The sequence below is a fragment of the Rhinoderma darwinii genome (assembly GCF_050947455.1).
Source record: "Rhinoderma darwinii isolate aRhiDar2 chromosome 3 unlocalized genomic scaffold, aRhiDar2.hap1 SUPER_3_unloc_2, whole genome shotgun sequence".
Classification (NCBI taxonomy): Eukaryota; Metazoa; Chordata; class Amphibia; order Anura; family Rhinodermatidae; genus Rhinoderma; species Rhinoderma darwinii.
The window spans coordinates 269,363-281,706 of NW_027461745.1; the positions used below are offsets into that span (position 1 = coordinate 269,363).

The window sequence follows — 12,344 nt, forward strand, 5'->3', positions numbered from 1 at the left end:
TCTAGATGGGACATTGTCTACCACCATCTACAGTGGGCATTGAGTAACATTGTCTACAGGGGGCACTGCATTGCAACGATCTATAAAGGGCACTTATATGTGTCACTATCTACAAGGGGAAACAGTGTGGCACTCTCTATAAGGGGCATTGTGTGGCACTATCTCTAGTGGGCAGATAAGCCTCGGATTTCTGCTGCAGATCCACGGGTCAGAATTGCCTAGTGAAAAAAAATTGCTTTAAAAACGAACAGTATTTTATGGCCATTCTGCATCAGTGCCTCTAAATTTTCATCCATTTCCAGTCCGTCTCTCCGTTTTTCATGATCGTTAACAAAAAAAATAAAAATTGATTTAATTTGTCAGGTTTGTTTTTTGTCCCAACCCCCTGAAAACACCACAATGTCCATGTAGATAGAGCAGCAATGTCCCTGCAGATAGTACCACAGTGCCCACTGCAGATAGTGCCAGTGCCCACGGTAGATAGTGCCCATGTAGATAGAGCCACAGCGTCCACTGTAGATAATGCCCACATAGCATCTTAGTGCCTACTATAGAAAGTGCCATAGTGCCCACATAGTGCCACAGCGCCAATTAGTTTGTGCAGTGCCACAGTGCCCACATATAAAGTGATATCGACACACAAAGTGCCAGAGCCCATATAGTGCCATAGTGCCCATGTAGATAGCACCCCCCCCCCCCTGTAGGAGCGGAGTCCCTCTGGGATTCTGCTGCTGGAGAAACCCCCGGCATCAGTATCCATATATGGACAGTGACGTCAGGGGCTTCGTCTAAGAGCGGAATCCCCTGCCAGAGTGTCGGCAGCGCTCTGGCCGGGGATTCCGCATCAGGATTAGCCCCTGACGTCACTGTCCATACATGGATAGTGACGCCGGGGGTTCCTCCAGGAGCGGAATCCCCGACCAGAGATGTTGCGATGCTCTGGCTGGGGACTCCATAGTTGAAAGCCTCGGCTTCACTGTCCATATAAGCTGTCAAAAAAAAAATCATTGCGTAAGAAGAAGCGTGTCACTTCTTAAGCCGTTTTTCTTTGTGTCAATAGAAAAAACGCTCCAAAAACGCCTTAAAAAAAACCTGTTTTTGGCTACAAAAACGGCTGAAAATCAGAGGGGGGTCCCCTTGAAAACGGCTCCGTCATTTTCAGATGTTTTGGATTTTGCGTGTGAACATTCCCTTAGTGCTCAGCTCGGACCCTCACTAAACCCTGATCTAGTGTAATCAATCACTACTTAGTGGTGACTGATATGTGGGGAATAAAGCTACCGTTTTTTGAGTGCTGCTTCCTTGCCATTCGTTCTACTATTGTGAGGAGGGGTCGCTGCTCTGAAGCCTTGCACCGGCTGCGAGACTTATCCGCTACAGTGCTGCTCCATTTTTTTTTTTTGCATATATATATACACACATAGTGTAGTGTGTGTACATAGTCAATGCACAGAGTGTATACATATATAGTGAGTGTGTACGGTAAGTAAGTGTAGATTGTGTAGTGTGCGGGTATATATATATAGTGTGTGTAGGGCCGGACTCCGGTTGGATGGCGCCCTGTGCGGGACTCTCTATTGCCGCCCCCTACACAAACCAAAAAATAACCACATATATAGACACGCACATACTGGAACATATATACTGTACAGACATAAATACAGATAATTACGCAGACAGAAACATATACAAATACATAAAAGGCACATTCACATACAGACCCATATATACCCACACAGGCACATATATACACAGTACAGATCATGTAGTAGTGTTACCTGCAGTCCTATTTAACACCACAGATAACACAGTGATAACTCTCTGAGTACAGATAATGTAGTAGATGTTACCTGCAGTCCTATGTAACACCACAGATAACACAGTGATAACTCTCTGAGTACAGATAATATAGTAGTGTTACCTGCAGTCCTATGTAACACCACAGATAATACAGTGATAACTCTCTGAGTACAGATAATGTAGTAGTGTTACCTGCAGTCCTATGTAACACCACATATAACACAGTGATAACTCTGAGTACAGATAATGTAGTAGTGTTACCTGCAGTCCTATGTAACACCACAGATAACACAGTAATAAATCAGAGTACAGATAATGTAGTAGATGTTACCTGCAGTCCTATGTAGACAGTGTCATACAGCCCCCACCTCCCCTTGTAGACAGTGCCATACAGCTCCCCACCTTCCCCTAGTAGACAGTGCCCCCGACCTCCCTCTTGTAGACAGTGCCATACAGCTCTCTACTTCCTTGTGGACAGTGCCATACAGCACCCCACTTCCCTTTGTAGACAGTGCCATACAGCCCCCACGTCCCCTTGTAGACAGTGCCATACAGCCCCCCACTTCCCCTTGTAGAAAGTGCCATACAGCCCCCCACTTCCCCTTGTAGACAGTGCCGTACAGCCCCCACCTCCACCTAGAAGACAGTGCCCCCGACCTCCCCTTTGTAGACAGTGCCATTTCAGCACCCCACTTCCCTTTGTAGACAGTGCCAAACAGCCCCCACCTCCCCTTGTAGACAGTGCCATACAGCCCCCGACTTCCCCTTGTAGACAGTGCCATACAGCCCCCCACTTCCCCTTGTAGACAGTGCCATACAGCCCCCCACTTCTATTTGTAGACAGTGCCGTACAGCCCCCCACCTTCCCCTAGTAGACAGTGCCCCCGACCTCCCTCTTGTAGACAGTGCCATACAGCTCTCTACTTCCTTGTGGACAGTGCCATACAGCCCCCCACTTCTACTTGTAGACAGTGCCGTATAGCCCCCACCTCCACCTAGTAGACAGTGCCATACAGCCCCCCACCTTCCCCTATTAGACAGTGCCCCCGACCTCCCTCTTGTAGACAGTGACATACAGCTCTCTACTTCCTTGTGGACAGTGCCATACAGCACCCCACTTCCCTTTATAGACCGTGCCTTGCAGCCCCCACGTCCCCTTGTAGACAGTGCCATACAGCCCCCCACATCTCCTTGTAGACCGTGCCACACAGCCCCCCCACTTCCCCTTGTAGACAGTGCCATACAGCCCCCCACTTCCCCTTGTAGACAGTGCCATACAGCCCCCCACTTCCCCTTGTAGACAGTGCCGTACAGCCCCCCACCTCCACCTAGTAGACAGTGCCCACGACCTCCCCTTTGTAGACAGTGCCATACAGCACCCCACTTCCCTTTGTAGACAGTGCCATACAGCCCCCACCTCCCCTTGTAGACAGTGCCATACAGCCCCCGACTTCCCCTTGTAGACAGTGCCATACAGCCCCCGACTTCCCCTTGTAGACAGTGCCATACAGCCCCCCACTTCCCCTTGTAGACAGTGCCATACAGCCCCCCACTTCTACTTGTAGACAGTGCCGTACAGCCCCCCACTTCTACTTGTAGACAGTGCCGTACAGCCCCCACCTCCACCTAGTAGACAGTGCCATAAAGCCCCCCATTTTCCCCTAGTAGACAGTGCCCCTGACGTCCCTCTTGTAGACAGTGCCATACAGCTCTCTACTTCCTTGTGGACAGTGCCATACAGCACCCCACTTCCCTTTGTAGACAGTGCCATACAGCCCCCACGTCCGCTTGTAGACAGTGCCATGCAGCCCCCCACATCCCCTTGTAGACAGTGCCATAGAGCCCCCCCACTTCCCCTTGTAGACAGTGCCGTACAGCCCCCCACTTCCCCTTGTAGACAGTGCCGTACAGCCCCCCACCTCCACCTAGTAGACAGTGCCCCCGACCTCCCCTTTGTAGACAGTGCCATACAGCACCCCACTTCCCTTTGTAGACAGTGCCATACAGCCCCCCACCTCCCCTTGTAGACAGTGCCATACAGCCCCCCACTTCCTTGTAGACAGTGCCATACAGCCCCCCACTTCCCCTTGTAGACAGTGCCATAAAGCCCCTCACCTTCCCCTAGTAGACAGTGCCCCCGACCTCCCTCTTGTAGACAGTGCCATACAGTACCCCACTTCCCTTTGTAGACAGTGCCATACAGCCCCCCACCTCCCCTTGTAGACAGTGCCATACAGCCCCCCACTTCCTTGTAGACAGTGCCATACAGCCCCCCACTTCCCCTTGTAGACAGTGCCATACAGCCCCCCCACTTCCTTGTAGACAGTGCCATACAGCCCCCGACTTCCCCTTGTAGACCGTGCCATACAGCCCCCCACTTCCCCTTGTAGACAGTGCCGTACAGCCCACACCTCCACCTAGTAGACAGTGCCATAAAGCCCCCCACCTTCCCCTAGTAGACAGTGCCCCCGACCTCCCTCTTGTAGACAGTGCCATACAGCACCCCACTTCCCTTTGTAGACAGTGCCATACAGCCCCCACATCCCCTTGTAGACAGTGCCATACAGCCCCCCACTTCCCCTTGTAGACAGTGCCATACAGCCTCCCACTTCCCCTTGTAGACAGTGCCATACAGCCCCCCACTTCTCCTTGTAGACAGTGCCATACAGCCCCCCACCTCCCCTTGTACACAGTACCATACAGCCCCCCACTTCCCCCTAGTAGACAGTGCCCCCGACCTCCCCCTTGTAGACAGTACCATACAGCCCCCCACTTCCTTGTAGACAGTGCGATACAGCCCCCCACTTCCCTTTGTAGACAGTGCCATACAGCCCCCACCTCCCCTTGTAGACAATGTCATACAGCCCCCCACTTCCTTGTAGACAGTGCCATACAGCACCCCACTTCCACTTGTAGAGAGTACCATACAGCCCCCCACTTCCACTTGTAGAGAGTACCATACAGCCCCCAACTTCCTTGTAGACAGTGCCATACAGCCCCCCACTTCCCCTTGTAGACCATGCCATACAGCCCCCCACTTTCCCTTGTAGACAGTGCCATACAGCCCCCCACCTCCCCTTGTACACAGTATCATACAGCTCCCACCTCCCCTAGTAGATAGTGCCATACAGCACCCCACTTCCCTTTGTAGACAGTGCCATACAGTCCCCCACCTTCCCCTTGTAGTGTGCCATAAAGCCCTCGATTTCCCCTTGTAGACAGGGCCATACAGCCCCCCACTTCCTTGTAAACAGTGCCATACAGCACCCCACTTCCCCTTGTAGACAGTGCCATACAGCCCCCCACCTCCCCTTGTACACAGTGCCATACAGCCCCCACCTCCCCTTGTAGACAGTGCCCCCACCTCCCACTTGTAGTGTGCCATAAAGCCCTCGATTTCCCCTTGTAGACAGTGCCGTACAGCCCCCCACTTCCACTTGTAGATAGTACCATACATCCCCTCACTTCCCCTTGCACAGTGCCATACAGCACCCTACTTCCCCTTGTAGACAGTGCCATACAGCCCCCCACCTCCCCTTGTAGACAGTGCCCCCTCCTCCCCCTTGTAGTGTGCCATAAAGCCCTCGATTTCCCCTTGTAGACAGTGCAATACAGCCCCCCACTTCCTTGTAGACGGTGCCATACAGCACCCCACCTCCCCTTGTAGACAGTGCCCCATCCTCCCCCTTGTAGTGTGCCATAAAGCCCTCGATTTCCCCTTGTAGACAGTGCAATACAGCCCCACACTTCCTTGTAAACAGTGCCATACAGCACCCCACTTCCCCTTGTAGACAGTGCCATACAGCCCCCACTTCCCCTTGTAGAAAGTGACATACAGCCCCCCACCTCCCCTTGTAGACAGTGCCCCCTCCTCCCCCTTGTAGTGTGCCATAAAGCCCTCGATTTCCCCTTGTAGACAGTGCAATACAGCCCCCCACTTCCTTGTAGACGGTGCCATACAGCCCCCCACCTCCCCTTGTAGACAGTGCCCCCTCCTCCCCCTTGTAGTGTGCCATAAAGCCCTCCATTTCCCCTTGTAGACAGTGCAATACAGCCCCCCACTTCCTTGTAGACGGTGCCATACAGCACCCCACCTCCCCTTGTAGACAGTGCCCCCTCCTCCCCCTTGTAGTGTGCCATAAAGCCCTCGATTTCCCCTTGTAGACAGTGCAATACAGCCCCACACTTCCTTGTAAACAGTGCCATACAGCACCCCACTTCCCCTTGTAGACAGTGCCATACAGCCCCCACTTCCCCTTGTAGAAAGTGACATACAGCCCCCCACCTCCCCTTGTAGACAGTGCCCCCACCTCCCCCTTGTAGTGTGCCATAAAGCCCTCGATCTCCCCTTGTAAACAGTGCCATACAGCCCTCCACCTCCACCTAGTAGACAGTGCCGTACAGCCCCCATCTCCCCTTGTATATAGTGCTATACAGGCTCCCACCTCCCCTTGTATATAGTGCTATACAGCCCTCCACCTAAAAATATATATATATATGTGTGTGTACAGTGTGTGTGTGTGTGTGTGTGTGTGTGTGTATATATGTGAGTGTATACGGTGAGCGCTCTGTGTATGTGTAATATTGTGTAGATATAGTGAGTGTATACGATGAGTACAGTGTATTTGGAGGGGAGCACAGTGCACATCTGTTTTCCATTACCCCCCACCCCGCCCCCGCTGCTCCTGGTCTTGCACACTGACTCTTATCTGCTGCTTCATTCCTCGTCCTGTCTGCACCATGATCTCCGCTCTGCTGCTCTGCTTCACCCTCTGTCTTGGACTCTGCTGTGCACAAAGCACCAACTACACCAGGTAAGAAGAATGCCCACTCCTATCACCCCGCACTTCTTCCAACTGAGTAGTCAGCTAAGTCAGGGGATGTAGCAGAGCCAGATCTGCAGGAACAGATACAACTGGAGTTATGAAGAGGCAGAAGGTGTAGCAGAGGAACTGGAGGTGTAGCAGAGGGACTGGGGGTGTAGCGGAGGGACTGGGAGTGTAGCGGAGGGACTGGGAGTGTAGCGGAGGGACTGGGAGTGTAGCGGAGGGACTGGAGGTGTAGCGGAGGGACTGGAGGTGCAGCGGAGGGTCTGGAGGTGCAGCGGAGGGTCTGGAGGTGCAGCGGAGGGTCTGGAGGTGCAGCGAAGGGTCTGGAGGTGTAGCGGAGGGTCTGGGGGTGTAGCGGAGGTTCTGGAGGTGTAGCGGAGGTTCTGGAGGTGTAGCGGAGGTTCTGGAGGTGTAGCGGAGGGACTGGAGGTTTAGCGGAGGGACTGGAAGTAAGCGTAGCGGAGGGACTGGAAGTAAGCGTAGCGGAGGGACTGGAAGTAAGCGTGGCGGAGGGTCTGGAAGTAAGCGTAGCGGAGGGACTGGAAGTAAGCGTAGCGGAGGGACTGGAAGTAAGCGTAGCGGAGGGACTGGAAGTAAGCGTAGCGGAGGGACTGGAGGTGAAGCGGAGGGTCTGGAGGTGCAGCGGAGAGTCTGGAGGTGCAGCGGCAGGTCTGGAGGTGCAGCGGAGGGTCTGGAGGTGCAGCGGCAGGTCTGGAGGTGCAGCGGCAGGTCTGGAGGTGCAGCGAAGCGTCTGGAAGTGCAGCGGAGGGTCTGGAGGTGCAGCGGAGGGTCTGGAGGTGCAGAGGAGGGTCTGGACGTGTAGCGGAGGGACTGGAGGGGCAGAGGAGGGTCTGGAGGTGCAGCGGAGGGTCTGGAGGTGCAGCGGAGGGTCTGGAGGTGCAGCGGAGGGTCTGGAGGTGTAGCGGAGGATCTGGAGGTGTAGTAGAGGTGTAGTGGAAGGACAAGAGATATAGTAAAGATCGAGTAGTTGCAGTAGAGGGACGGGAGGTGTGGTATATGGACAGGAGGTGTAGTAGAGGGAGGGGAAGTGTGGTATATGGACAGGAGGTGTAGTAGAGGGAGGGGAGGTGTAGTAGAGGGAGGGGAGGTGTGGTATAATGACAGGAGGAGTAGTAGAGGGAGGGGAGGTGTGGTATATGGACAGGAGGTGTAGTAGAGGGAGGGGAGGTGTGGTATATGGACAGGTGTAGTAGAGGGAGGGGAGGTGTGGTATATGGACAGGAGGTGTAGTAGAGGGAGGGGAGGTGTGGTATATGGACAGTAGGTGTAGTAGAGGGAGGGGAGGTGTGGTATATGGACAGGAGGTGTAGTAGAGGGAGGGGAGGTGTGGTATATGGACAGGAGGTGTAGTAGAGGGAGGGGAGGTGTGGTATATGGACTGTAGGTGTAGTATATGGACAGGAGGTGCAGTAGAGGGAGGGGAGGTGTGGTATATGGACAGGAGGTGTAGTAGAGGGAGGGGAGGTGTGGTATATGGACAGGAGGTGTAGTAGAGGGAGGGGAGGTGTGGTATATGGACAGGAGGTGTAGTAGAGGGAGGGGAGGTGTGGTATATGGACAGGAGGTGTAGTAGAGGGAGGGGAGGTGTGGTGTATGGACTGGAGGTGTAGTAGAGGGAGGGGAGGTGTGGTATATGGACAGGAGGTGTAGTAGAGGGAGGGGAGGTGTGGTATATGGACAGGAGGTGGGGTATATGGACAGGAGGTGTAGTAGAGGGAGGGGAGGTGTGGTATATGGACAGGAGGTGTAGTAGAGGGAGGGGAGGTGTGGTGTATGGACAGGAGGTGTAGTAGAGGGAGGGGAGGTGTGGTATATGGACAGGAGGTGTAGTAGAGGGAGGGGAGTTGTGGTATATGGACAGGAGGTGTAGTAGAGGGAGGGGAGGTGTGGTATATGGACAGGAGGTGTAGTAGAGGGAGGGGAGGTGTGGTATATGGACAGGAGGTGTAGTAGAGGGAGGGGAGTTGTGGTATATGGACAGGAGGTGTAGTAGAGGGAGGGGAGGTGTGGTATATGGACAGGAGGTGTAGTAGAGGGAGGGGAGGTGTGGTATATGGACAGGAGGTGTAGTAGAGGGAGGGGAGGTGTGGTATATGGACAGGAGGTGTAGTAGAGGGAGGGGAGGTGTGGTATATGGACAGGAGGTGTAGTAGAGGGAGGGGAGGTGTGGTATATGGACAGGAGGTGTAGTAGAAAGAGGGGAGGTGTGGTATATGGACAGGAGGTGTAGTAGAGGGAGGGGAGGTGTGGTATATGGACAGGAGGTGTAGTAGAGGGAGGGGAGGTGTGGTATATGGACAGGAGGTGTAGTAGAGGGAGGGGAGGTGTGGTATATGGACAGGAGGTGTAGTAGAGGGAGGGGAGGTGTGGTATATGGACAGGAGGTGTAGTAGAGGGAGGGGAGGTGTGGTATATGGGCAGGAGGTGTAGTAGAGGGAGGGGAGGTGTGGTATATGGACAGGAGGTGTAGTAGAGGGAGGGGAGGTGTGGTATATGGACAGGGGGTGTAGTAGAGGGAGGGGAGGTGTGGTATATGGACAGGAGGTGTAGAGGGAGGGCAGGTGTGGTATATGGACAGGAGGTGTAGTAGAGTGAGGGGAGGTGTTGTGTATGGACAGGTGGTCTAGTAGAGGGAGGGTAGGTGTGGTATATGGACAGGAGGTGTAGTAGAGGGAGGGGAGGTGTGGTATATGGACAGGAGGTGTAGTAGAGGGAGTGGAGGTGTGGTATATGGACAGGAGGTGTAGTACAGGGAGGGGAGGTGTGGTATATGGACTGGAGGTGTAGTATATGGACAGGAGGTGTAGTAGAGGGAGGGGAGTTGTGGTATATGGACAGGAGGTGTAGTAGAGGGAGCGGAGGTGTGTTATATGGACAGGAGGTGTAGTAGAGGGAGGGGAGGTGTGGTATATGGACTGGAGGTGTAGTAGAGGGAGGGGAAGTGTGGTATATGGACTGGAGGTGTAGTAGAGGGAGGGGAGGTGTGGTATAGGGACAGGAGGTGTAGTAGAGGGAGGGGAGGTGTGGTATATGGACAGGAGGTGTAGTAGAGGGAGGGGAGTTGTGGTATATGGACAGGAGGTGTAGTAGAGGGAGGGGAGGTGTGGGATATGGACAGGAGGTGAAGTAGAGGGAGGGAAGGTGTGGTATATGGACAGGAGGTGTAGTAGAGGGAGGGGAGGTGTGGTGTATGGACAGGAGGTGTAGTAGAGGGAGCGGAGGTGTGTTATATGGACAGGAGGTGTAGTAGAGGGAGGGGAGGTGTGGTATATGGACAGGAGGTGTAGTAGAGGGAGGGGAGGTGTGGTATATGGACAGGAGGTGTAGTAGAGGGAGGGGAGGTGTGGTATATGGACAGGAGGTGTAGTAGAGGGAGGGGAGGTGTGGTATATGGACAGGAGGTGTAGTAGAGGGAGGGGAGGTGTGGTATATGGGCAGGAGGTGTAGTAGAGGGAGGGGAGGTGTGGTATATGGACAGGAGGTGTAGTAGAGGGAGGGGAGGTGTGGTATATGGACAGGGGGTGTAGTAGAGGGAGGGGAGGTGTGGTATATGGACAGGAGGTGTAGAGGGAGGGCAGGTGTGGTATATGGACAGGAGGTGTAGTAGAGTGAGGGGAGGTGTTGTGTATGGACAGGTGGTCTAGTAGAGGGAGGGTAGGTGTGGTATATGGACAGGAGGTGTAGTAGAGGGAGGGGAGGTGTGGTATATGGACAGGAGGTGTAGTAGAGGGAGTGGAGGTGTGGTATATGGACAGGAGGTGTAGTACAGGGAGGGGAGGTGTGGTATATGGACTGGAGGTGTAGTATATGGACAGGAGGTGTAGTAGAGGGAGGGGAGTTGTGGTATATGGACAGGAGGTGTAGTAGAGGGAGCGGAGGTGTGTTATATGGACAGGAGGTGTAGTAGAGGGAGGGGAGGTGTGGTATATGGACTGGAGGTGTAGTAGAGGGAGGGGAAGTGTGGTATATGGACTGGAGGTGTAGTAGAGGGAGGGGAGGTGTGGTATAGGGACAGGAGGTGTAGTAGAGGGAGGGGAGGTGTGGTATATGGACAGGAGGTGTAGTAGAGGGAGGGGAGTTGTGGTATATGGACAGGAGGTGTAGTAGAGGGAGGGGAGGTGTGGGATATGGACAGGAGGTGAAGTAGAGGGAGGGAAGGTGTGGTATATGGACAGGAGGTGTAGTAGAGGGAGGGGAGGTGTGGTGTATGGACAGGAGGTGTAGTAGAGGGAGCGGAGGTGTGTTATATGGACAGGAGGTGTAGTAGAGGGAGGGGAGGTGTGGTATATGGACTGGAGGTGTAGTAGAGGGAGGGGAAGTGTGGTATATGGACTGGAGGTGTAGTAGAGGGAGGGGAGGTGTGGTATAGGGACAGGAGGTGTAGTAGAGGGAGGGGAGGTGTGGTATATGGACAGGAGGTGTAGTAGAGGGAGGGGAGTTGTGGTATATGGACAGGAGGTGTAGTAGAGGGAGGGGAGGTGTGGGATATGGACAGGAGGTGAAGTAGAGGGAGGGAAGGTGTGGTATATGGACAGGAGGTGTAGTAGAGGGAGGGGGAGGTGTGGTGTATGGACAGGAGGTGTAGTAGAGGGAGGGGAGGTGTGGTGTATGGACAGGTGGTGTAGTAGAGGGAGGGGAGGTGTGGTATATGGACAGGAGGTGTAGTAGAGGGAGGGGAGGTGTGGTATATGGACAGGAGGAGTAGTAGAGGGAGGGGAGGTGTGGTGTATGGACAGGAGGTGTAGTAGAGGGAGGGGAGGTGTCGTGTATGGACAGGAGGTGTAGTAGAGGGAGGGGAGGTGTGGTATATGGACAGGAGGTGTAGTAGAGAGAGGGGAGGTGTGGTATATGGACAGGTGGTGTAGTAGAGGGAGGGGAGGTGTGGTATATGGGCAGGAGGTGTAGTAGAGGGAGGGGAAGTGTGGTATATGGACTGGAGGTGTAGTACATAGTTACATAGTTAGTACGGCTGAAAAAAGACACATGTCCATCAAGTTCAACCAAGGGAAGGGAAAAGGGAAGGAAAAATTTCTACACATAGGAGCGAATATTTTTTTGTTCTAGGAAATTATCTAACCCTTTTTTAAAGCCATTTACTGTCCCTGCTGTGACCAGCTCCTGCGGTAGGCTATTCCATAGATTCACAGTTCTCACAGTAAAGAAGCCTTGTCGCCTCTGCAGGTTGAACCTTTTTTTCTCCAGACGGAGGGAGTGCCCCCTTGTTTTTTGAGGGGGTTTTACAAGGAACAGGATTTCACCATATTTTTTGTATGTGCCATTAATATATTTATATAAGTTAATCATGTCCCCCCTTAGTCGTCTTTTTTCAAGGCTAAATAGGTTTAATTCTTTCAATCTTTCCTCATAACTTAAATTCTCCATGCCCCTAATTAGCTTCGTTGCTCTTCTTTGTATTTTTTCCAACTCCAGGGCATCCTTTCTATCAACTGGAGCCCAGAACTGAACTGCATATTCTAGATGAGGCCTCACTAATGCTTTGTAAAGTGGCATTATTACATCCCTGTCCCGCGAGTCCATGCCTCTTTTAATACACCACAATATCCTGCTGGCCTTTGAAGCAGCTGATTGACACTGCATGCTGTTATTGAGTTTATGATTTACAAGTACACCCAGATCCTTCTCAACAAGTGAATCCGCCAGTGTAGCTCCCCCTAGGACATATGATGCTGCAGA

General features: G+C 53.2%; 1 protein-coding gene across 2 annotated transcripts in view; it reads left to right on the top strand.

Annotated features, from left to right (window-relative positions):
- Positions 1 to 6,505: 6,505 nt before the first annotated feature.
- PCOLCE (procollagen C-endopeptidase enhancer) overlaps positions 6,506 to 12,344 on the top strand; it is a 30,285-nt gene continuing 24,446 nt past the window's right edge. For both annotated transcript variants that reach the window (XM_075847328.1, XM_075847329.1), the window contains exon 1: positions 6,506 to 6,614. In XM_075847328.1, coding sequence (XP_075703443.1) covers positions 6,541 to 6,614 — 74 coding nt within the window. In that variant the 5' untranslated portion in view covers positions 6,506 to 6,540. The remainder of the gene's footprint in view (positions 6,615 to 12,344) is intronic.